General features: G+C 39.2%; 1 protein-coding gene across 21 annotated transcripts in view; it reads left to right on the forward strand.

The window, feature by feature from the left end:
- The window catches only part of GPHN (gephyrin), a 590,148-nt gene that overhangs the window by 448,964 nt on the left and 114,745 nt on the right, over positions 1-26,439 (forward strand). For 19 of the 21 annotated variants that reach the window (XM_073348373.2, XM_073348352.2, XM_073348355.2 and 16 more), the window contains one exon: positions 25,719-25,761. In XM_073348373.2, coding sequence (XP_073204474.1) covers positions 25,719-25,761 — 43 coding nt within the window. Of the gene's footprint in view, positions 1-22,908; positions 22,972-25,718; positions 25,762-26,439 lie in introns of all 21 variants that reach the window. The other 2 variants (XM_073348374.2, XM_073348375.2) reach the window with 1 other exon arrangement.

Consider the following 26,439-nt stretch of genomic DNA (forward strand, 5'->3'; position numbering starts at 1 on the left):
CAAAGCAGCCATCCTTATATATTTTACAAAGAGCCTTTAAGAATTCCTAAGAAGAGAATTAACTCTATCTCATGTTGCAAAGTCATAATTAGTAGAAGCACAGGCCCCAATAGTTCTGTGAGCTCCACATGAGTGGACCATTGTGCCCACATAAAGCTCATTACAGTACGAAAGCCTTAGTCACTAGCTTAGTTTTTCCCAAGATAACACAGGAAGTGTGTGATGGAACAGGGAAATGAACCTGTATTTCACATGTCCCAGGCTAACAACCTAACCTCTGGACAAACCATCACTCCTCTTGTGTGATGAAAATCTGATTTGTTAAATAAAATTTTATAGCCAAATAGACACCCAGCTTCCTCAGGGTGAGAAGGGTTGGGGCAGAATGAACATGAATAATAATTTGAGTTAAGAAGAAGCATATGTGGGTGTAAAATCAGAATGTAGTTTGTAGGTCCACTCAAAGAAAACACTGCACAAAAGATTTCTTGATTGCCAAGGCGTTCAATTTACTGTTCCTTCTTGCAGAGGTAAAGTCACTCTCTATTCAGCAGGAAAACAATGACATAGTAACCTAGTTTTTGCTCTATCAGTTGTCTCATCAAATTCAGCTTATATCTGGAGACAGGTCTTTTGATTAAAAGAATAAAATTTGCCATTGCTTTAATTAAATATCATGGTGCGATACGAGAGGATACCCAATGACTCCCAACTTAGCCACATGGATCCTTTACTGAATCCATGTAACAGAAAGATCAGTTTATAATGATGTGGACTTAAAGGTGAGATCATGATCAAGGACACTATAATGTTAAAATATGACAGAAGTGGCATTGTTAGTGGACTGAAGCAAGATACCTTCTAATTGATCAGAGTAACCCAAATCTCATTGGTCCATCCTTTCAAGTTACAAACTACCAGTTTGATCTTGTCTATGTCTTGACAACAGAATGAATTTTACATACATTACAAGATCTTTGAGGAGAAATAATTGAGAGGACAGGGACAATTGATTTTCCCACAGATGGGAGAAGCAGGGCTTGCAAGGCCAATATAAGGACATTAGGAATATGCCTTGTCTACTTTGATTTTCCTGACCACCCAATTTAAGACAGAAAAAGGTTTGAAGGTCTGATCAGCTGAATTTGAATACATATACTTATCTCCCAATATCTGGAGCAGAGGGAAGCTAACTTTTTGTTGATGTCCATTACAAATAAGTCAATATACAGAATCTGCCACTCTAGGAGACTCACTGAAATACAGTATTGTTCAATTCCCACTCTGCTGGAAAAAAAACCCTTGTAATTCAGCCACGTGTCCTGAATGTTAAGTTTTCCCTGTGTTCAGGAGACTGAGACTGTTAGGCTTTGCTTCTCCACCCAGTAGAAGATACAAAGAGCTGTCTGAAACACCTTTCTCCCCAGAGACCATGTTGAAGGTGTTTGTTCCTTTGTCTCCTAAAATGCACTACAGTGCTTCCTAAGAGGGGCCAGGATAGGTCTGTCCCTCTTGGTTGTCAAGGGCAAAGCCAATCCCTCACAGCTGGAGGAGATGTATAGAGGTGTATAGAGGACTAGTTGCATTTGCCTATTCTTACCACTCACCCTCTAAGGTGTGTCAGTTGAGGGTCTCACATACGAGGGAGGGAGAAAGAAAAAAAGACAAGTGAGAAACTGCAAATCTCAGAGTCTGTGGCCATTCCCAAGTGAAGACAGCTCAGCAAGCTGCTTCTGCCAGATGCAGGTGGAAAACTGAACATATGACCCAGTTCCTCAGTGTCAAAAACTATTCGCCAGTGACTTGCCTCTATGAGTGTCTATAAGCATGGCCAACCTAAGAATCTGTTGCATACGATAGAAAGAACAGTTCATCAGAATGTCTGTTTACTCTTAGCCATATCTAGGTTTTTAGAGTCTGTTAGTCTCTAGACATTGTAGGGCGATGGTACACATACACATAAGCTAGTGGGGCTTTTCTGTTTTCTGGTTCCTTGAAAAAAGAGATTTCTTTGTTTTAGGAGAAGTGGAGTTTTAATGCTCTAAGTCTATATTATGACAAACTATGTTAATGTATGTTTTATTTGTTGCTGTTAAAGTTTTTTCCCATTGGTGAAAATCCTCAAGCTTCATTCCTTTAGCTCTTATTAATGTTAACTGGGGTTTTTTGATGGTTATGTATGAAAGATGGAATTATATTAGCTAGCAGTGGTACTGACTGAGCAGTTATCCAGTATAACTTTGCCTGTCATTGACTCATTAGACAGTCATTACAAATTGTAACAAGCAACATTTTATTTTTTAAAATTGTAATAATTATTCACTTCAAGAATTAGACAAGATTGGCTGCACTTACATGTTTAAAAGTACTTGGCCTTTAGTTTTGTGCCTTAAAAATACTGTACCCAAAGTATAAAACTAAGCCTGCTAAATTTATAAAACAACGCTTAGTTTTTCAATGGCCCCGTTATTTTGTCTTTCTTTGTATCTCAGCCATTTTACTATCACTGTCATTCTCTCTTGCTCTCGCTTTCGCTCTGGCTTCTGCATGTGCTATGTGTGCTGAAAGTAATGAAGGAAGTCTTTCAATATGTTTATTGAAAGTGTAGCAGCAACCAAATACTCATCATAATGTCATCCCCCAGTTTCCAAAAACTGTGGAGCATGAAAAACTAGTTACAAAGAGGGAGGAACTAAAGTGTGCACCATTGCTCTCAGATGTCCTCTGTATTGTTAGGTATGTCCCATAGATGAGAGACAAGACTATCTGTGTTATGGGAATTCTGCAGTAAGGGTATGTATAGCTCTTCCTCTCCCCAAGACAAGGCTAGTTATGGAATATATATTGATTGTGGAACTGACAAATTAGATTTGGTTGTCTGCTTACCCTTTATAGTAATATACTATAGGTTTCCTTGTCTGACAAAACAAGAACAAAGGCACTATTTGATGGAATTAAGAGCCAGTAAGATTAGCAGAATGAAAAATAACTATTTCATAGAATATGCAATCAATCTATGGAATTCCTGTGTCAGAAGGTCATTCAGTCAAATACAGTGTGTGGTTTTCTGAAACGTCTGGATAAAGTTATAGCCCTTAATTACATTTATAGTTCTATGTGCTAAGTTGTAAATAATTGAATCTCATGCTTTAGAACTAAGCTGGGGTAGAAGTGAATGTTTCTCCTACAAATGTAGCATTGTACAGCTGGCTAGGCACATTATGTTTTCCCCCTTTCCTCTGAAGTATCAGATATTGGCCAGTTTCTAAAGCAGGATATTGAAATTGATGAACCAGTGTTCGTTCTGCTGCCATAAAGTAACATGTTCTTGTGACTGAAAATGTGGGAAGCTGTATCCAGACATGGTAAACAAACTCTGCTAATCTTGCTCTATGAGTGGACAAATGAAATCTCTATAGAGCAGGAGATATATTTTTGATCTTCGAACCCCATCATTTTATCATAAATGTTTTTATGGTGGGAGAGAGGCATTGATTCTGTCATTAATAAAGTGATTGTGCTAGTCTCTCCATGTCACTATAGACTACAGTTAGCAAATTTGCTTCTGAATGGAGTGAGGACGTCCTCTTCCCAGAGGAGAAATGCCTGAAGACAAAAGATTGACAGGTTAATAAGGAACTGCTCATATAACTATGGGCCAAATTATCAAAAGGGTGACCTCAGTTTTTGCAGGCACAATCTGTGGTGGTAAAATTTGTACCCACATTCTCCACCTTTTGTTGAATTGTGGTCACAAGTGATTGGACTTGCACCTCTGATTACAGGGTCCAGTGGTCCACACAGAAAAAGGAGGTTGGGCCTCTGCCCTGTGAAAATTTGCCGCTACATTCTCCTACGGAATTCCTATATTCAATGGTATTTGCTGTTTCTCCTAGGCGAAGTGGCTTTCATGTGAATTTTTAACATCAATGAAAGGTGCCAGATTAACGGTCCTAGATACTACTACCGCATTAATGTCCTTTGTTTATCAACGGAAGACAATACAGCATGAGCAGTATAGTGCAAGCTTCATGCATCTTGTCCCTACATGTCAATATGCTTTCGGTATGACCTAAAGGACCCATATCTAGAAGTTAAGGCAGAGTTCATCATCATAGCTCATTTAGTCCTTGCCCTCTTTGAGGATACTGCCAACAAGGAGGCTAATTAATGTTGGTGGTGGTTCCTTTTGATATTATAATTATGTAGAACTTTTCAATGAATGTTTGCCAGATATTAGAAGCAATGGATAATTGTTAGGGCAATTAATGGGTGACTGGAGGAGATGAGGCCTCAGCCAGTTATTAGTTGTCAGGAAATGTATGATCGATGAAATCATTAGTTTTTTAAATCATGAAAATATTTTTAAGTGTGGCAAAGACTAAATTAATAGCCATTAAAAAAATAAAATCTAAAAGTTGAATTGCATGTTACCGTAGATATGTTTTTAGTGCTCTTTTTGAAAACCAGCAAACTATCTAATGGGAAAATAGGACTTCATTCCCAGTATTCCACTGGGTCTGTAATGTAAAATGTGCATAGTCTTTTGCTTTCATGTGTAATGAAGAAATTATATGTTTCTATTTTGGGTGGGATTTTAATCAAAGAATGGCAATTTTTGCACTCTGTTGCAGACTGTGTTGATTAATGCATTGTTTTTAAATGATGTAACATGCCAACTTGTCATGGTGATTGGCACATAATAAATCTTTAGGCAAACAGAAATTATTTTGACTGTGACGAAAGGAAAAGTGCAAACAAAAAATTAGTCACACGTAAAAGGGCAGTAATTTGTTTTAGCGGTTTTTCTTTATTCATTTATTTGCTTTTAACTTTTCAGTCTTTATAGCTAGCAGAGGATTCCCTGTGCCCAGATGAGCTCTTCTCTGGCAGAAAGCTGGTAGTGTAGCTACCTTCTTTGCCAACTGCCCCTGCCGTGTTGGCACTGGGGAAGGGAAGGAGTGTTTCAGTGGCGTGGCAGAGCAGAGCTACACCTGATCCTCTGTTGCTTAAGAGCTCTGAGGGACCATACACCAGTCCAGTGTTCTTCAGAAGCTCTATCATAGGCCTGTGCTAAGTAGCCCAGGATCAGTGAGACAAAAGCTCCTTTGAAGTTCCTCTTCTCTGCTGCACCGAAGCAGAGCTCAGTTGGGGTGGAGAATCTAGTCCTAAATGTTTAACACCCTGCACATAGGCGGCGCATGAGTCTTCTGTTTGGGGGAGGCTTACACGCAAGCGCCTGAAGCTCCCTAGAAGTGAGGGGGCCACTGGTGCCTGAACCATGGCCCCTCCTCCCACTCCACCTCTTTCTCCCAAGGCCCCACTCCAACTCTGCCTCTTCCTGTCCCCACTCTGCCCCCTCCCTCGAGCCTCCTGCCTGCTCCTCTCTGCCTCTTCCCCCATGGTGGAAAGGAGCAAGCAGGCAGCAAGGGGGCCTACGGGGAAGAGGTAGAGTAAGGGCAGGGCCTTGGGGGGGTAACAACAGGGGTAGAACCTGGGGATGGAGCACAGGCAGAGCCACAATCCAGGCCCCAGTAGCCCCACACACACTTCTAGCGAGATTGGCTTCCAGCGCTGCAAAGCGGCAGGCTGGCACACTTCCAAAGGGAGGTGACTGATGCCACATCCACGACATTTGCCCTCCTGCATGGCCAGCCTTTTTTGGGAATGCTTAGCCTCCCCAAACCTCTTATAAGTGCCACCCATGATCCTACATCTTGGCAAGGGGTTAGATTACATGACCTTTGCAGTCCCTTCTAACCCTATGATTCTATGAACATGACTAGAGCTTGTAGATGTACATCCTTGCCTCTAGGATACTCTCCTTGTCAGGATACTGACATCCCAGGGTTTTCCTGCTGGGAACCCATGTACCACTTAAACTGGCTTTCCACCCTTCACAGCCTCGTACCTCATTGTCTAGTCCTCACAGATCCTAGCTTGGGGCTCATCTCCACTTTAGAATGCCCCACAGGAGATAAACCTACTCCTGTAGTGCTGCATCCAGGCCAGAGCCAGTCCCAAACCAGCAGACCTGCCTCCAAGACCTTCCATGGGATAGGGTACTTTCCCTAGCTCCTGTCTTCTAGATCTCCCCTTATCTGAGTTCCCTCAGCTTCTTATTCAGCCTAGCTCCATCTCTTCTAGCCAAGAGAAAAATAATTAATCATCTCCCAGGTGTAGAGCATAACTAATCAGGTTCTTTCTGTTGCCTTACAGGTGATGGGGATTAAGCCCCATCACAGAACTGCTAATCCATCATTGGACATGTTACATTAAATCAGCATTGCCTACCCAGAGTGCCCTGTGAATACTTACTCTTTCTAAAAATGCTCTTCAAAGCTTGAAAATAACATTTATTTTCTCCAAGCTAGTGCTTCTTTCATTTGGCTGAATATTGCTTTTTTTTTCCTTTGTTTTTGAGCTCAGTGTAATATAATGTACATGCAAATTTTGTCCTTTGACAACATCTTCAACTTGTAAAAGGGCAAATAAGAATCACACCTGTTTTTATACACCTGTTACCTCAGTGACTCAGCAATGAGGGGTGTGAGTTCTAAAGGAGACTACATGTTATGCCTGAAATTATGTGAATGCTCACTGTTCTTGTTTCGTTGGTTTGTTTTTTAAATACCTTTTGACAGAATACAGTATTTTTAAGTAAAATTAGAATTCATAGGAATTTCTCTTTCCATTTCAAACAGTAAGTCAAGTTTGGGTCTCAGCTACTTCACAGTTTCCCTTTATAGTGATTTATATTTTTATCATTATATTTTCCTTGATTTTTTTCCTTTGGTTTGTTTTCTTTTGGTATGTTTTATTTTGCTGTTGAAATTACATGTTTTATTTTGGAAGCTTAAGAGAAAAAGTAAATCAGAGTTGTAACCTGTAGACAAGTTTGTGTTTTCCTTCATGGCATGCTAAAATGCAAAAGTATATGACACCTAGGATCCAGTCAGCCTACCCAGGAGAATGTGCAGGCTAGAATAGTGACTAGAACATCTTAACATTATCACCTTCACTTCCATGTTAGGATTAATAGTCTCAGGGAAAATCCTACATGTGGAATTCACTTCAGCATACCCAAATAGAGAGCCTTTCTTGATATAAGAACTAGTTATATTGCACAATAGGGCATTTACTTCATCTCATGCATGGAGATTTATCTAAATTCTCCTATGTTAAATTGAAAGAGAAAATGATTGTATTATTACTGACATTACAGATTTTTGTGCAATCTATTTGATATGGACCATAAAATTCATTTTAAAAAACACCTGCATTTATGTTTGTACTTGTATATCTTTTCAACTTAATATGGTCCCTTCAGTGTGCCCACTGCTTTAGCCCTTTGGCATATCTCACATTCAAGACAGAAAGAAAATATGGGCCTAATCCTACTGCTGCTCTGCTCAGAGAGCTACTGTGACTTCTGTCTAAGGAAGCGGTACTAGCCAGGTACAACCAATTAAAACAAATCTCTCTGGACTAGACTGTTTTCCTGGGTGGATGCTCCAGAAAGTTAGGAAAATTCCCAAAAATGAAAACACCAATTTTTTTTTCAATTACCCCATCTTACAGATGCCTTGTTCATTTTGCCTCTGACTTGAGTAATAAATTCTATCCTTGTATAAAATGTCTATGATAATTCATATGGATCAATTTTAGATTTAGGGAGATAGTAAAAACTGGCGTTATAAAGGAAGTCTATCTTCATAATCTAGATTTTTGTTGAAGTCATATCTATTCATTTTACACAAATCAAAGTGATAATATAATTATAATTTTTGTCATAATGCCCCAGCTCTGTATTTATCAAACAGAGCTGAAATAAAAACTCAGAATATTCAATAAGAAAGCACCAATACTAAAAAATTACATGATATAATGACAAATATATATCATATCATACCATAATACCTAATATTGATATTCTACATTATCAAAAAATAATTTAACTGAGGAAGAATTCTCCTCTCTACTCAATGGACACTTGGCACTCTCAAGTTCTCTGTTGTTTTCAAATCATTAAACTAAAATTGTCCATTTCTCCCTCTTTTCTCCTGCCTTGGAGCAGGAAGACATTTCATCCTTAACTCTGGTTGAGACTAGTGTCTCTTAGTAATCCCCACAGGGAACTGACTTTGCCTGAGAGGTGAACTAGAAGATCTAAAATGACCTTTTTGTCTTTTCTTTTGATTCAGTGGATATGGTTTAGACCCAGGTGTGATTTAGCTTCACATTTCCTAGTCATAGAATCATAAGACTGGAAGGGACCTCGAGAGGTCATCTAATCCAGTCCCCTGCACTCATGGCAGGACTAAATATTATTAGGCCAGGGGTAGCAACCTATGCCATGTGTGCCAAAGGTGGCACGTGAGCTGATTTTCAGTGGCACTCACACTGCCCGGGTCCTGGCCAACCGTCCAGGGGGCTCTGCATTTTAATTTAATTTTAAATGAAGCTTCTTAAACATTTTAAAAACCTTATTTACTTTACATTCAACAATAGTTTAGTTATATATTAAAGACTTATTGACAGAGACCTTCTAAAAACATTAAAATGTATTACTGGAACACGAAACCTTAAATTAGCATGAATAAATGAAGACGCGGCACACCACTTCTGAAAGGTTGCCGACCCCGATCTAGACCATACCTGACAGGTGTTTGTCTAACCTGCTCTTAAAAATCTCCAATGATTGAGATTGCACAACCAATTTGTATATTAGAAATAATTGAAATAATTTCCATTTGCTCATAATTGCATCCAGTTAAATGATATATTTTCATAGGATTTCCCTATGCTTTACTCTACCTTGCACCACGCAGGGCAGAACAATCCTTGTCAAGCAGGTATACTGGGTTTCTAGTCTAGCCAGCCACTAACTTCTCTTTATTGAGCACCTTGCTACTGTCCAGCATACAACAGTTGCCAGTGATTTTGTTTGGGCTGCTCTACTTACATGTTCTGTTTGAAAAGCATGGCTCCAGCTTCTGCACAGTTGTCCAGGAACAATGGTTTATGCAGCTGTAATGAATGTTCAGTTCCCTACAGCAATTTACCTAGTTAGATTTAGGTTTGCAGCTGCAGTAGTTAGCCATGAACTTCCAGATCTCTCTCAGAGCTTGGCAAAGCAAAGGGATTTCCCCTGAGAATGGGAGGAGAAGGAAATCATAATGACCTTGGCACTTCAAGCAAACAGCTGTTGCTGGATCTGTGACCAGTATTCTTAAGCCCCTGCGTCTGTACCTATAGCTCTGGGTGTCTTCACCTGACATTGGACACCTGTTCTGGGGATAAGGGAGGAGGAAAAGTGAGGGGCCAGACACCAAAACCATAATGAATCCAGGAAAAAGATATATTAAACTGCAACTCTTGTCAGCCTCAAGAGCAGCATCCTTGAGAAGTTGGCTCCATCTCTGAAATACAAATAATTAAACCAAATTAAAACCAACTTTAATTGTATTGCTGTAAGATTTCTTGACATAATCATCCAATTTAAAATGACATCAAATGTGACCTAATTTACTCATGTCTGTAGCAGATAGAAAGTATTTCTAATAAATCATATTGTCAGCTTCAATATTGTACAACTTTATCCACGTCAGTAATTTATAATTCAGAAGTCAGTCTATCCTCATCAGTGTTTACACTAACATCCAGTTTTGCAGTTTAAAAAAGTAAACTTTTTTCTGACATGGAAAAAAGATTTTTCCCCAAGCCTCTCTGTCTGTATATGTGTGATTTCATGAAAAATGCATGTAAAGAAAAAAGGAATGTGCTTAATCCTGGCATGTTAACTCCTGTCTTTCATATCTCTTTTTCTGTAATCAGTTCTAGGATTTAGTGTTGCCTGAAACCCAGCCAAGTGTATATTCTGTTCTCAGTTTAGTCTACCAGTCAGCCCACTGATTTCTTCAGTGCAGTTTATGGTTGCCATCACCTTTAACTTTAGCTACAGGTCTGAACACCTGTTGGCTCAAGTTGTAGCAATCTATGCTGGGCCTTGTGATTTTTGCAGGCTGTACCGCTATATTCAAGATGGTCATGGAGGAATCTGATCAATGTTATGCAACGCCTTCAGATTTCTAGTTCCTGGCAAATTGCCTATGGGTCTTTCGTTTTGGCAGATTTCTAATGTAAATCCTGTTACCTGCAATTGTTATTAATGATTGTTTTTAGAAAGCTATTGTAATTTACACTTGACAATATAGTTCTTAGAGCAGCATTTGCTCCATTTCAGCCTCTGTTCCTCCTGTACTGGTTATAAACTCTCTGAAATAAACCAGCTACTCAGCCATGATGATCCTGATTTCACTTTAAGCATCCCCCCAAGGTAATACGGGCATTGTTGTACTCTCTATGAATAATTGCCTCTTCATAAAGCAAAATTCACTATACTTTATACTGGCCACCAAGCAGATTCACATAATGTATTTTTACTTTCTCTACAGTTCTTGATGATTCATATACTTTACTCCATTTAATCTATTTACCCCCTGTGAAAGGAGTTTTATTCATCCTTATATTTAACTGTGTACATGTACTGTGTTTTTGTCTCTTAAGAGTACTACATATATCAATCATTGTAATGACCACTATAGTTATAATTAAGTTGGGATTTTCATATCCTATTTTTACTCACTTATAAGTTTCTCAATTTTTTTTCTTTTTAGCCTGAAATTTCCCACACTTAGACCTCCCAGCCCAAATGAGAATATTGTTGAGAAAGTCTGAGCAAAATCCATTCATCCAATAAGTTACAGAAGGTTGAAAAATGTGCTTTTTTGCATTGCAAATATCTTGGTTAATGCTTTTTTGATGACTTATAACTCAGAACAGGTGAATGTTTAAAAACTTTTTTTATGTCCTGTTCTCACTAAAGACTGATCTCCAGGCTACTTTCTTTTTTAATAGTGAAGTTATAAGTGATTGGAAACTGAGTTTTGTGCATAGGTTGTAGGAAATTTCCTATCACTAAGATTCTGTTGTAATTAATGTCTATTTAGAAATATTCCCCTGGGAAAAGATATGTTGGGCATATATGCATCACAGGTGCAATGCAGTGATAATATAATTCATTAAGAATTCAGTACAGAAAAACTTCAACACAGAGTTTTTGATACAGAAATATTTTTAAAGATTCAGATGGCAGGAGAGAAATTAGATTTCAGTAGAGGAAAAATGTTCAGGTCTTCCTTTGTTGAATTTGTGCAGCCTATAAATGATGCTTTGTCCCAGCTCTGTGATTATAAATTTAACAGATTACAAACTCTACTCTTGCAGCGCTTATAAACTTCATAAGGGCCAACTTTAACCTCCTCTTCCATGGCCATAGAGGTCCCCTAAGGCTGCAGAATTGACCCTGGTCTATTGCATAAGGGACACTGGATGGAGGGGGACTCTACAGGTAGTGTGTACCCGTTTATTGTACTGAGCTGTGCAGCAGACGGCAGAAGAGCCAGGAAGTCATCGTTGCAGTAGGATGGTACAGAAGAGCTACTTTTAAACAGTTCCTGCTACCCTTTTCCCATTGGGAATGACATAAGGGCCAACTGGGTCTCCCTCTGTATGCACGCACATTTATGTACGTGTGTTTATATATTGCCACAGATATGTATAAATGTATGACAAAGATATTTTAAAAAACAGTAAAGTCTAGCATTAATTAAGGATTTCAAATATCAGCATTCCTTAGCTCTTTTGCTGTTTTTAAAATCTCTTGGAAAGGTGCAATAACAAGATGAATTCAAGACTTGTAGTTTCAACTATTTTAAAGTTATCTGAGTTCAAAATTTCTGATTGGAATATATGGAGAAGGTGTGTTTTTTCATTCTCAAATAACTCAAAAATAGTCCAACTAGTTTTCCTGAAGCTCTCCAAATCCCATTTGGACTGTCACCAAGCACACAAAATTTCTCTCCAAAATTGTTCGAGAAAGCATTCTGAAAAGAAGGCTTAGAATGGAAGTTGGAATTTGCCCTTAAAGGTGACCTGCAAAGAAAAAAAAGAGGGGTTGTGCATCTTTTCTTGTTTTCTTATAAAACAAAGGCCTGCAAGGTTCGTTGTTCAGGTTTAAAGGTTTTTTCCCCTCTTACCTCAGAAGTGTCAGGAATGTCACATCTAGTCTCTGCTGACTTTACTAGAGGACTAGTTGGAGATGTAAGATGCAGGTTGTGAGCTTTCTCAGACATGAAGGGTCAGATTCAAACCCACTAAAGTCAATGAAAAGATAGATTCCTATTGACTTCTATAGGCCTTTTATCAGACCCCAATAGAAGTGGTTGGAACCATGTTTAAGATTTGATAGCTGCTTTCAACTACCTGAAAGGGGGTTCCAAAGAGGATGGCTCTAGACTGTTCTCAATGGTAGCAGATGGCAGAACGAGGAGTAATGGTCTCAAGTTGCAGTGGGGGAGGTTTAGATTGGATATTAGGAAAAACTTTTTCACTAAGAGGGTGGTGAAACACTGGAATGCGTTACCTAGGGAGGTGGTAGAATCTCCTTCCTTAGAGGTTTTTAAGGTCAGGCTTGACAAAGCCCTGGCTGGGATGATTTAACTGGGAATTGGTCCTGCTTCGAGCAGGGGGTTGGACTAGATGACCTTCTGGGGTCCCTTCCAACCCTGATATTCTATGATCTATGATTCTATGTTTTTTTCATAAAGAGATCTCTCCCGTTCCCTGTCAACTGTTTATTCAGACATTGACAACAAATAAGTGTTAACTAAACATAAAGCAGATATTTTTGCAATTTTTATTAATTTGTTACAGGGCAAAATCTTAGATTGAGATTGCAAAATTGGCAGGTAGCACACAAGGTGGATGGGGAATGATGCTGTTGTCAGAGGACTTCATTGCAGAAGTTAGAAGGTTCAAATGCGTAATGGGCTTCAGCAAGAGAAAAGATGATATTGTAGTTTAAGACACTGGATTGGTTCCAAGGAGTACTGGGTTCTATCCCTGTCTCCACTATGGTACAGATTTCCTATGTGATGCCAAGCAAGTCACTTAACCAACGTTTTCTGGGTGTCTTTCCTAAGACACATAGCGGTTGATTTTCATGAGCTGAGCATTCACAAAAACAACTGAAGTCAAGGGAAGCTCTGGGGGTGCTCAATATCTTGAAATTAAATCCAGCCCTAGGTGTCTCAAGTTAATTAATGGGTACTCTTGAAAATTTTGGTTTAAATACATCTCTCTTTCCCATTTTGTAAAATGAGAGTACTTCCCTAGCTCGCAGGGATGGTGTTAAGATAAATACCTTTCTATTTGTAAGGTATTCAGTGCTTCAATGCTAAATGCAATGGAATAACCCATGATGGAATAAAATAATTCCTTATTCCAAGCAGGGTTTGGATGGTGTATGATAAGCAAAACATGAGACCCCTCATTGAATTTTGGAGATAAAAAGAAATATTGAAAAACTGCCTCATTAAATTAACTAATGCTGGTTGTGAATTTTTTGACGAAGGCATTTCGCCAATCCATCAAACCTGACACTTTTTGCAGAAATTTTCTATGAAAATTTCATTGGGAATGTCCAGAGTGGAATTCCTGGTCAAAACAAGAGACAGAGAAACTGGTCCGTCCCAGAATAGCCAGTGGTTAGGCCTTGGATGAGGGAGACGCAAGTTCTAGTCCCTACTCTAAATAAGGCAGTGTAGAGACTTGAACCTGAGACTCTGCTGTCTCAGGTGAGTAGCCTAACCATTGGGTTATTGGCTATTCTGGGATAAGTGTCTCTCATTTTTCATTTAAAAAAAAATCAGATTTCAGTTTTGTTCCAATGCAAAATGAAACAAAATTCTCAAATCTCAGAATTTTTCACAAAACAGAATTCTTGTCTTTTGGCCAGCCCTACATTTATCATCATCCATCTCTGGCAGCTTTCCTGTGGGAAAAATTGTATGTTATCATATAATTTATTTACCATAATCCATACACACATTATGGGGAAAAAATAGGATTGCACAGATAACTTGAATTCTGGTATTGCCTAACTTTTGAGTGCTTGACTTTGCAACCTTAATAATGTTTCTTTTATATATTCTTGAAGGGAATTTATATTAAATTTGATAAACTCTTTTAAAACATATACTTCACTGTCATCCCTTTAAAACAGGTGAGGAAATAGTTTCCATTTCTAGCAATATTGTCTGAATTGGGTTGTTGTGGTATTACAATTGATTTGGCTATTACTGTGGACAAGGCAGAGAACTGTGAAAGTAGTGATGATTTAGTTGGGGATTGGTCCTGCTTTGAGCAGGGGGTTGGACTAGATGACCTCCTGAAGTCCCTTCCAACCCTGATATTCCTTGATTCTAGTGGAAAGCCTCATTTAAAAACAAAGGAGTAGGAAAGTAAAATGACTGGAGCGCTATTAAAAATGTTAATCCTGTTAATATGTGCTAAGGTCAGAGAACAATTCATTCTGTGTCAAAAGATAAGAGTTCATTTACATCACTATTGGAGTTTCAGCTTTCCTGACAGACACCAAGTTAAAAAGCAATTGAACTAGAACAGGCAAAGGATTTGGAAATGTCTTAATAGTGGTCAGACAGGACAACAAACAAGACAGTCCTTAAACCAAGTGATTCATCAGTCTACTTGCCAGGGAGTAAGGCAGTGTGAAAATAAGACTGCGTGGTAGCATACTGGTTACACAGGATGCAGAACTCCCTCGTCCCCACCCCAAGCTTTCTGTGTGAGATAATTAAGGGAGCATATTAGACTCTCTTTATCTAATGAACACCATACAACAAATGCACTATAATTATCAGTTGACTCTTCTCACGAGAGCCTGCTACAACAGGAGATAAACCATTTCTACAGCATAAGAGTCATAGAGCCAGTGCTCACACATTTAAAAGGCAAAGGCTTCTATTCTCACTACTTCCTAATACCAAAGAAAAGGGAGGATGGAGACCCATACTAGACCTCAGAGTGATCAACAAATTTGTCAAGGCTCAGAAGGTCAAGATGGTCACGTTCATAACAATTATTCCAGCATTAGTAGAAGGAGACTGGTTCTCAGCCCTCGACCTTCAAGATGCATATTTCCACGTCTCGATCATACCGAGTCACAGATGATGCTTCAGGTTTACCTTAGACCAAGACCACTACCAGTACAGAGTACTCTCTTTTGGCCTCTCATCGGCCCCCAGAGTATTCTCCAAGGTCCTCTCAGTAGTGGCGGCCCACTTACCCTCCCAGGGCATCATGATTTATCCTTAATGGACAATTCTGTCTTCGGGACACATTCCTTCATTGAAGCCGAACAAACAGCCATACCACATTGAATCTATTCCAGAGTCTGGGCCTATAAATCAATGCACAAAAATGTGACATTGATGCCAGTATAGAGGTTAGAATTCACAGGAGCTGACATCAACTCCATCTGGGCGAGGGTGCTCCTCCCACATCACAGATTCCTAAACCTCTCCATGCTTCAAGAGACAGTGCAATCCAGCCCCCAAATTTCAGCCAGACACTGCCTCCAGCTTCTGGGGCTTATGACTACAGACACATAGGTTATAGCTCATGCCAGACTGTGCATGAGATGCCCCCAAGCATTCAGTTTGGTTCGGTTTACAGACTGCCTGTCATACCTACCTACAAAAGTAGACTAGATTTCAGATCTGGTGCCAGCCCAAAGGCATCACCCCGGATAAAGCCACTCTACCTGTAATCCTAGACTATCTGTTCACTCTCAAAAAATCGGGACTCTGTATTAGCTTGTGTGACAAAGCTTTGTCCTTATCTCTGTGGGTCTCACGTTTCCTGGCGGATTTCACTAGCCTCAGAGGTTCACTGTGACCCTCCACATAGCCCTTCTCTCTCTAGAGGCAAGGGTCACAGCCTGTTGAGCCATTTTCATCATAAGCCAGCGAGGGAGGTGAGGAGAAGCTATCCTCCCTTGCACAGTCTCTCTCGTCTCCCAGTCTCAGTGATTCATCAGGGGGCAAAGGAGGGAGCTCGGGCCCACCCTCTACTCCAGGCTCCAGTCCAGGGACCCTAATAGTACCAGCTGTAGTGGATGACTTTTTAGAAACAGGGTGTGTACAATTCCCTGAGCTACTTCCCCATAGCAGTCTCCACTTCCTCAAGTTCCACTTCACCCTTACCTCAGGGCCTCCTTCCTTGTGCCTGATATGATGTGTACTGCTCAGTCTCTCCAACAGCGCAACTTCCTCCTGCAGCTCGTGACATGAGCGCCCACCTCACTATCTGGGAGGCTGTTAACTAGTTTCAGCCAGCCCCGATTGGCTTCAGGTGTCCCAATCAACCTAGCTGTCCTCCCTGCCTTCTGGAAAGATCTTAATTGGCCCCAGGTGTCTTAATTGACCTGGAGCAGCTGCCATTTGCTTATTCTAGTAACAGGGATTTGTTTAGCCTGTGGCTAATATATCTGTCTCCCATTACTTTACTACAGCCATCTGGCCTTGCCCCGTCACACTTGCTAAAAGTCCACTTGGCAGCAATTGCAAGCTTCCACCAGCAGGTAGAAGGGTACTCCATTTTCTCCCACTCAACTACAAATAGGTTTCCTCTTTCCTCAACCCAGACTTCCTACCCCACAATGAGTAGAGCCCTGCACGGATACAAAATTTATATCCATGGATGCAGATATCCCTGGATATAAAGTGGATATTGCAGGGCTCTAGTGACAACAAGCGAGATCAGCAGGGCCATGGCCAGCTACCGGATCAAGAACCGCAGTGGCAAAAGCATCAGCATGTTGGGCCATTGCTTGCAGGAGCCAGCATCCAGCCTGGGCAGCTCCTCCAGCAGGGCTGTACCACTCACAGCCCTTCCTACTGGAGCAGGCGCCAGGTTCACAGGTAACTGTCCCTGGTCACCCTAGTTTGTGCAAGCGGCTCACACCCTCCCAGACAGGAGATGCACATTGCTGTGTGGAAGGGACAGCTGGGTGCTTTTGCCACTGTGGTTCCCGGTCGCTGGTCATGGCCTGGCTGATCTCACTCGTTGTCGCTAGAGCCATGCAACTCCACAGATATGCACATCTGCAGATATAAATTTTGTATCCATGCATGGCTCTAACAATGGGATCTTAATCTAGTATGAAAAGGACACCACCATTTGAACCTATGGCCACTTGTCCTTTAACTCACCTCTCCATGAAGATAGCATTCCTGATCGCCATCACCTCAGCAAGAAGGATAGGAGAAGAGATAGTGGCTCTGAGGGCGCATTCCCCCTGCACAGTGTTCTTCCCTGACAAAGTCATGCTTAGACCACATCCTAAATTCACTCCCAAGGTGACTTCTGCATTTCACATGAACCAACTCATTCACCTTCCACCTTCCAGACTTCATCAGGATAATCAGGAAGCCATCCTCCATATGCTCAACATGAGGAGAGCCTTGGCCTTCTATTTGGACAGGACAAGAGTTTTTAGAAAATCTCTGAGACTCTTCCTCTTCCTTGCTGATAGGTCAAAAGACACAGCAGTTGCTGCTCAAAGCTCTCCAGTGGGTCTTGAACTGTATCAAACTCTGTTACCAGATTTGCAGTGTAACACCCCCATCTTCAATACGCGCACACTGTATAAGATCGGCCCCTCGTCTGTCGCCTTCTCCAAGGGTATCCCTATATCAGAAATCTGCAGAGCAGCTCCCTGGGCATCTGCACATACCTTTGCGAAGCACTATGCCATCTTGGTGGACTCTGCTTCAGATACCATATTCGGTGCCCCAGTAGTATCATCCATAACAGGCTCGACTCTGAATCCCCAGCCTTCGAGATGTGTGTTTTTATGGGTGCTCCGTGACCCACCCTCCTCCCCTTGACCACTGAGTTCTTGTCAGTGACTCTGTGCTAGAAAAGGAATTGAGGAGGGTACACCCGTGCAGCGCTGGGTAGCCTCGGGGCAGAGGATGACGGGGCAGCAAATGCATGGGCTGAATGGATACTACTACTAAAGTTCTCCGATCAGCAGGGCAGGGATGCAGATACCCCTAGAGTGGAGCACCCATAGGGACACACATTTTGAAGAATCATCATTTCTGCGCAAGGTGATTAACTTCCTCTTGTCCTTCAGCAACACCTTTTATCCTTGTATTATTGCATATATATTAGGCAAATAGATCCATTGCTAATGGTGAATAACAATGGTACCTCTTTTTTCTGTGTCTCTTTGGAAAGAAAAGATATTAGATCTGCTTCCATTTATATTATCCATTTCTTAAACTGGGAACTTATTCCCAAGGCATTCAGTTTTATAAAAGTAACTTCATTCAACCCTATCAAAGGCCTTTTCAGCAGTTATCTAAGAGTAGTAGAGGATTTTTTTTTATCTTGGTGAGTGTAATGTTCCTAGTACCCATATAAGATTATCTGTATTGTTTATAAATCCTATTTGGTCTCTGATAACTTAAAATTATCTCTAAGAGGTAGTCTGTTCACCAATATGTTGGTGAGAATGTTACATCTCAGTTCAATAAAGAAACTGGATTATATGATGTAAGGTTCTTTCCAGGTTTGGGAACAACAGCTCTTGTAGTTGGAAGAGGACTTACCAATTTCCCTATAAATGTTTATAATATTTTTATTGGTAACCCATCTCGATCTAGGACTTTACCATTTTTCATATCATTTATAAATACTAATTTTTTTCCTCTCTGATGAATTATTCAAGCAGAACTATGTCTAAATGAAATATGAGGAGGTTCACATTATTTAACACTAAAAACTGTCATCCTTTGTGGCTATATGGGAGTACAAGAAGTAATAAGGCTGCCCAGTCCCCTCCTAGTAACCCCAAGCAACCATATGGATCTTACAGTTTGTGACTGAGAGCACAGAACATACAGGGAAAGCACAAGGATTGCTTGCCCAGTACTCCCACTCCGGTCCCTAACAAGTGTCTCTGAGAACTATGCCTTCCCAGTGCTCCTCTTGGGGCAGCACATCTATTCGCTGTCCCATACTCCGGACTTTACCTCAAGGCACAATCTAGCTCATAATTTTTATTTTTCTAATACAAAAATAACTTTTGTAAATATTTTTATAATATGAAAAAACATCTCCCATTTTTTTTGCCTCTCTTCATTCCTAACCATGCGTGGACGATTATGTTGATAGTTTGCTTTTCTTTTAGCTTTCTGCTTAACAGTTTATCCCCTTTATTCCCTTTTGTCCCTCTTTTCACAGAATAATTGTTTTGTATATCTGAAGAGCTTTTTCTGTTTTATCATTTAGCAAGGTGTTTAGCTTGCAACTTAAGTTGATGCATTTTTGTAGGATTTTGTTTGAACTATTTTTTTAATGATATGATTTTTGGTTTTGCATCTCGTGTACCAGTTGCAATCTATCTTGTAGTCTCACTTTTTCAACGGAGAGACTATTAATAAAATGACCTCTCATAACTGCTTTATTTGCAAAGAAAGACCCCTTAGTATGTAATCTTTGTTGTTATGTTCAAAATATGAGAAGATTTTTTAAATGACTGCTCTGTCTGGATCTTGTAACAGGAAACAATTCAGTGTGCCAATCTGTTTGGAGAATGATTTCTTCCCCACCCTTCAAATTAAATGTTAGTTTGGTTGGAACAAGAGCTGACCATGTAATTCTATGTTTATAGTTTGTTGGAAGACAATGTTAGTGATCAAAATTCAGTCTATCATCATATAAAGTTTATGTGGATGAGAATAAAATGAGAACATATAAAACTATCATCTGTTTATAAAGATCTAGATTTGTATCTCTCTTTTGTTTAGTGTCTGCTCTTTCTAATCTAGCATTCAATGTTAAAATAATATCCTAAAATTATTTCTCCTTCTTGGAAGGAATCTAGAAGCCTAAAGAATTTCTTTTTAAAATCTTTTTGCTTTTGGGATATACCAAGCTGATTGTAACTTTTTTGTCATTTAAATCTCCTTTGAGGATAATAAATCTATAATCAATAATTGTAATTTGATCTATTATTGGGAATTATTATTATGGGAAAAGAGCATATTCCTCTTTTTAAGGTTTGTTAGAGAATAATAGATTTGCCCCAACCATATTTCCTTGAAGTCACTTTTATTTTGTCTCTCTTTTAAATGTATTTCCGTTATACAGATAAAGGATTTTCTTTAGTTTTGTACTGCCTTTGGCTCCAATTAAGTGCTGTCCTGAATGGGGATGCTTTCCTAAATATCAAGGCCTGTGCATCTCTTATCCACATTATGTAATGTTACCATGTTACCAAAATGTTACCATTTTATATATATATTTGCCGTGTGTATGGGTAACCTATTTAGACAAAATTCTTTTATATTTTATTTTAATTCAACAAAAACAATTATAGTTTTCTCTGTTATTTTGAATAGGTTTAAAATAAAAAACAAAATATTTTCTAAAACCATCAAATCCTAGTATATTACTCTGATACTTTCTTCATTTGATTTTATGTTCCGTGACCTTATGCATAATATCCTACAATAATAGTCCAAAACCATTATGGTTTACAAAGTTATAACATAGTGCTGGGATATTTGTTATAAAATGCTGTGATTTTATGATGTTTAATTGTGGGGCAAGGAAAAATTTTTTGCGAAGGGACAGCAGAGTATACTCCAGAGCTCCTAAAAATAAGATAATGATATCTTTAATACCAATGCAAAGTAGACAGGTCTTCAGTATTGGAGGGATCATCCAAAATATCCACACAGTAAATTGTGTGGAACTGCGATCATATAATTACTAATTGTAGGTAAGTATGACGAGAAAAATTTGAAAGTTAGCAGAATTTGAACAGCCATGCAGTAGTATGTACTAAAGCTTGAGTGGTGCTAAGGTTCTTCTTGCCACTCATGTGCTGCTGACAGTCTGATACTGAAAAGTGATTTGAATGTATTGGAGGTTTTGTATTCCAAGAGTGGATTATACACAATTTATCCACTCTGCCTATTTCATGAAACAGATGGAAAAAGGCAGCAACAGTATACTGCACCAGATCTCTCTCAGAGTACAGCTGGTTTCTACACAACTGTTGAAGTGTCAGGGAAAGGTGATGAGAGTTCCACACTAACTTATAGCCATGACTTGTAGTACTTGTAGAACACACTGAAAATAATCTTTTCCTTACTTCTTAAATGAGTCTGACATTTATAGGGCAGTTAAAGGAAGACAGTTCTCAAATTCATAACTGCTGCTGTGCTTCACATGTCCTGCTTCCTTCATTGCAACTTGGCTAACCCATTCCCTTCCTGTTGGGTTTCTGCTGGTGGTTCCACATTCTGCATGCTGTCTTAATAGTGGAATATGCTTTCCCGTAACTAGATTATCGGTTAGCCTCCTATGCTCCTCTGTGTTCTTGAGAAATGGGTTCTTTCTAGTGCTGGTGGTAAAATCATGTGTTTTAATGTTACGAATTCTTCATGTTGCAATAAACCTCAATTGAAATGTTTCCCCATAAGACTTAGCTTTTCATATTTGGCTGGAAACTCTTCATGTTTGTGTAGCCATTCATTTTACGATAATCTATGGCTTTTAACTACCTCCCATAATGAAGAGCTGATTTTATACTCTGTTCTAAATCTTGTTATGAAGTATAAAAGGTAAGTAAATTCTCTAACCATTCCTAAAGATTGTGGTCATGTAGTAAAGGCTTCTCTTTCCTCTTTTATTTATTTTACTTTTACTTCACTTGTAACATGAGCTTTTCTTCATTTCATTTTCTATTTTACTTGTAAAGATACCCTTATAGATGCTAAGATTTGCCACAAGTGATTTCATGTCTCAGACCAGTCATGATTGATAGAGATTGTCAGCAGGTTTCTTGTTTTTACCATTTCCTCTGTTTATTTTAATTTAAAATGCTTTGTTTCGCATAGCGTTTGGTGCTTACGCCCATGGGAACAAGGCTTACTCTGCATTACAAGGCAATACAATTATGATTTAAATATAATAAAATCCTATGGACGTAAAGGTCAGGGCAGTGGATTGTGGATGCTCTGCTTTCTGATTGTTCCCTCCTGAGCCACCCTGGGGAATGATATTGGATGAGATCCCAATTTATTCAGAGCTTCTCTGCCAAAATATATTGGCAGCTAGGGGAATGTAGACCGAAGAGAAATCAGATTTCCTGTGATATGGGAGACAGGCACAGGTTACTATCTCTGGAGCAGCCTGTGAGTGAGGGAAGAATTACAGTTGTTCCAAAACCATCTGTCCCAGCAAGTCATGATATGGTGTATGATGGTACACTAGAATATTTACTTCAGGGTTATATGATTTTAAAAATCATGTAACCCTGATTTACATACAGATTTAAAAAATATCACAGGTACAAAACATATACAAATGATAAAATATGAAAAGACAATTTACACAAAGCTCTAAAGTAGGTTTGGGCTATCAAACACTATTTTTGACAAGTAAAATAATTTTTAATAGAACAATATTCAAAAAATGAAACAGCCTATGAATGTGCAATATACAGTAAATTGGAGAATTGGCTAACTGATTAATCCTTCAGCTGTGTTGAAGCACAGTTTGTATTCAGCAGCTATGAGCCTAGGATTGGAAATGATCAAGTCTAGTTGAGTGTTTTTTTCACAGTTATGGATTCCTCTTCTACATCTGCTTTTAAAATTTGTGGAAAACAAATTATTTCCCACAGTGCATATTTTGCTAATCAGGTGAGTGATAAAGGATAAACATTAGATCACCATGAGACACTGCAAAGCACAGTTTAGCTTTGTCATTTGAAGTCCTCTGTGCTCATAGAATAAAAAAAATACCTCCAAGAGCTATGTTTGAAGCCAGCTGTCTTTTGTTGCCATTGTCATCTGGACGTTGTAAGAGTGGTATTCTGTCAGCACATTTTTTATATTAGATCTGCAAGTCTCAGCTGCTCTTTGCATTATAAATTTCTTGTTTTTGTTCATACACTAGCTCCACTATAGATTGGAAGGGCTTAAAGATGAACTCAGGAGGAATAGAGGCTACGACTCGAGAGTAACTATTATTGCTCAAAGGAGTTGGTTTTCATTCGCAAACATTGCTTTGCGCTATGGGTTTCGGCTCCTTCTGTTCCCACACTTTGTTGAAGACTCTCTCTTGACTTGTCCACTAACATTTTTCCTCTCTCTAGTAGCTTTTATCTGTGTCCTTTGAGTCATATTTTTACTTAGTTTGTTTTATTAGATTGTTTCTATAGTGTTTGTGTGGGTTTTTTTGTTTGTTTTTTTCTTTAGGACTGTGTTGTTGTTTCACTAGGTTTCATTCCAAAGTTTGCTGAATTTCTTGATTATTTTGCAACAGGCCCATTCTTTGTTCTCTCTTTGCATATGGTTTTCAATGAGAAATAGCATAGCCTCTTCAATTTTAAATAATATCCTATGCAGATAGGCCCATCTCTCCTTTTGCATAGTACATTTTGCATTTTCCTCAACTGTGACCCACTCACCCATCCAGCCCTCCCTCTCTCTCTCTCTCTCTCTTGCTCTCATATATACCATTATACCTTCCTTTTTGGTCCAGAATTGCTCTTCGAAGAGAAACATTTTCCTCTTCCAATGAGATTTTATTTTATCATGTACCTGAAAAATGGAAGAACAACTCTGGACCAAATCAGGGCATCACTGACATTTTGGAGTTTACCTGTGTAGTATTTTTGACGGGAAGGAGGGTGGTTTTAATTTTTAAACATAACAGTTTTTTTTCAGGGAAGAACAACCATAATCCACTCTAAGTTGCAACATTACCATCATAAATTTTTTCATTACAATGAGTAGACTGTTATGCTGTAGAATCCAACTTGTTGTGTGAATATGCGTTTGGGGCAAGCTGCTGTGGAATGAAAGAAAGAGGTTTAGAAAACAAGGAATGATTAGTTTCAGACTTAAAAGATGGCTCTAGTCTGAAAAGAGACTGAAAAATGGCACTTTGGAGTTCCACATTTATCACTCATAAATAATTTCCAGATCATGTGTGCTCAGTTTGCAGGCAGATATTTGTCTAGTTCCCACCCCCACAAACTCAACCTCAGATCTGAAAGTTAAGCTGGTCTCTTTCCTTCCTACCCTTCCTTCTTCAACACTAAAAAAGGTTTTACAAGGATTATGATGCCCTCAATGACACCTATGCAACCCTATTGCTGTAAATAGGTTTGCATGGGTGTAATTTATTGGCTTGTACTTGAAGTCTTAGTGAACAATTCTGTTGAAGGAGCACATGAAGGAAAAGGATCCAGCTCACACTTCTCGCACTTTCATAGGGCTTGTCTTCCCTTCAAAGTTAATTTGAGTTATAACTAGTATTGTCTCTAACTTGAGTCCCATCCACACACAAAAACCTTGAACTAAAGTTTGATGGTGCTTTTTAACTTTTAACAGCTGGCTGGCCTGGGGGTATAGGCCACAGCTCGAGTTAAGACAACTCATCAACTACTAATCCAATTACTCTGTGCAGCTCAAGTGTCATTTCACAGTGTGACTTTCTGACTCAAGCAAGACTGAGAAAAGTTAACTCAAGTTATCTACGCTCAAGTTAACTCTGCAGTGAAGATATATCCTATATTGCATTGGCTTTGCAGGGCTAACAATAGTTGAAAACCAAAACTTCTGTTAGTCTCCATAGTAAGCAGATATGACTCTACTCAGACATGATTCACCACTGTTACTTCAATATTACACCAGTTTGAGTCTATTGACTTTACTGGAGTCACACCAGGATAAAACTGGAGTAACACAGTGGGAATCAGGTACACAAGGAGTAGATCTATTGATTAGGAAGATGGTGTTTTTACACAATCACTTTCCAAAGTAGATCTACATTATAAAAAGCATATTCATAGATTCATAGATACTAAAGTCAGAAGGGACCATTATGATCATCTAGTCTGACCTCCTGCACAACGCAGGCCACCAGAATTTCACCCACCCACTCCTGCGAAAAACCTCTCATCTATGTCTGAGCTATTGAAGTCCTCAAATTGTGGTTTAAAGACTTCAAGGAGCAGAGAATCCTCCAGCAAGTGACCCGTGCCCTATGCTACAGAGGAAGGCGAAAAACCTCCAAGGCCTCTTCCAATCTGCCCTGGAGGAAAATTCCTTCCTGACCCCAAATATGGCGATCAGCTAAACCCTAAAGCATATTAGGCATAGTACTTTTCTAAACTAGACTTAAACAGCTGAACAAATTCATCTGTCTCCAGCCAGAAGATGTTTGTGCAGCTGTGAAGCAGAATTGATAAATGTTTTCACAATCACCACATTCTAACTTGTTAGCATTTTTAATTTCTCTCTACGAAACCTCAGCAGCCCCACTGACAGCAGCAATAATCAAGTCTTCAAGCAGATTATGTTAATACAGGCATATTGTTGTTCTGGTCTGCACATAAAACACAAGGACTTAGGTTCAGGATCACTGTGGTCACAATTATATACCATGAACTTGGAATTTAATGTAAAATTGAAGTTTAATATGTATCTTTGAAAGCTGTATATTCATTTCTTAACCTAAAAATCTGTCCTTTAGGCTGGCTTGTTTGCGTTTTTTAATTGCTTATATCAGATTCAGACTGTCAACCAGTAAGTTTCTGCTTGAATATATGTATCCTATATATACACTATATAAAATTGTTAAGGTGTCAAATATTTAGAGCCTCTGACTCTAGATCCCAGGAGCTTGCCCATTAAATCGCCACATCTTGCTGTGCCTGTTAACTACTGTAGCTCATAGAGTCTGTGCTCTCTTCGCAGGTCCAGTCCAGGTGCAGCAGCAAGGAGAACATCCTCAGAGCCAGTAAGTATTGCTGCCTCCCTGATGTACTCTTGAACCATGACTCCCATTTTAGTTAGGAAGTGGGAGAACAAGTTAGAATAATATTTTGATGGTGTGGAAAGTGAAGAACAAGGGAGGGTTCATATGACTTTACAGCAGGAATAGAAAAAAAAATAGGACAATGAAATTCAATCCGAAAAGAAAAAAAAAAGAGAAAACATTAGCAGCTTTCACCTTTCTAAAATAGCAGTTAGAGTCTGTGTTAATAGGTATTTTCCTCTTAATTCTTTCCCCCCGGATATTTCTCTTAGTGACATTAGAGTCTAAGCTATGTATAGTGTGATAAATGATATACACCCCATCATAGTGCAGTTCCTGCCTGGGCTTTTATCCCCTTTCTTTGGAGTCACCAGCCCACCTGTTGATCACTGCACCTTGGGGGATGTACGTGCATTTAATGCATTTCACAGGAGAAAAGAATCAACACACAAAGATAATGGGAAGGTAAATATCCATGATTTTCACCTTTGAGCTTGAAGTATTTTAAGAAATGCTGAGCTAGATGAGGGAAAAAATTAGGTGTCAGATTCAAAAAAGAGGATTTACACAAATGAACTCTTTCTACAAATAGAGTTTGTAACCTTCCAGGTTAAAGACCTCTCTCTTCATGTGCCCCGAAAATTTAACCTACCTTAAACG

Source organism: Lepidochelys kempii, chromosome 6, assembly GCF_965140285.1.
Source record: "Lepidochelys kempii isolate rLepKem1 chromosome 6, rLepKem1.hap1, whole genome shotgun sequence".
Classification (NCBI taxonomy): domain Eukaryota; kingdom Metazoa; phylum Chordata; order Testudines; family Cheloniidae; genus Lepidochelys; species Lepidochelys kempii.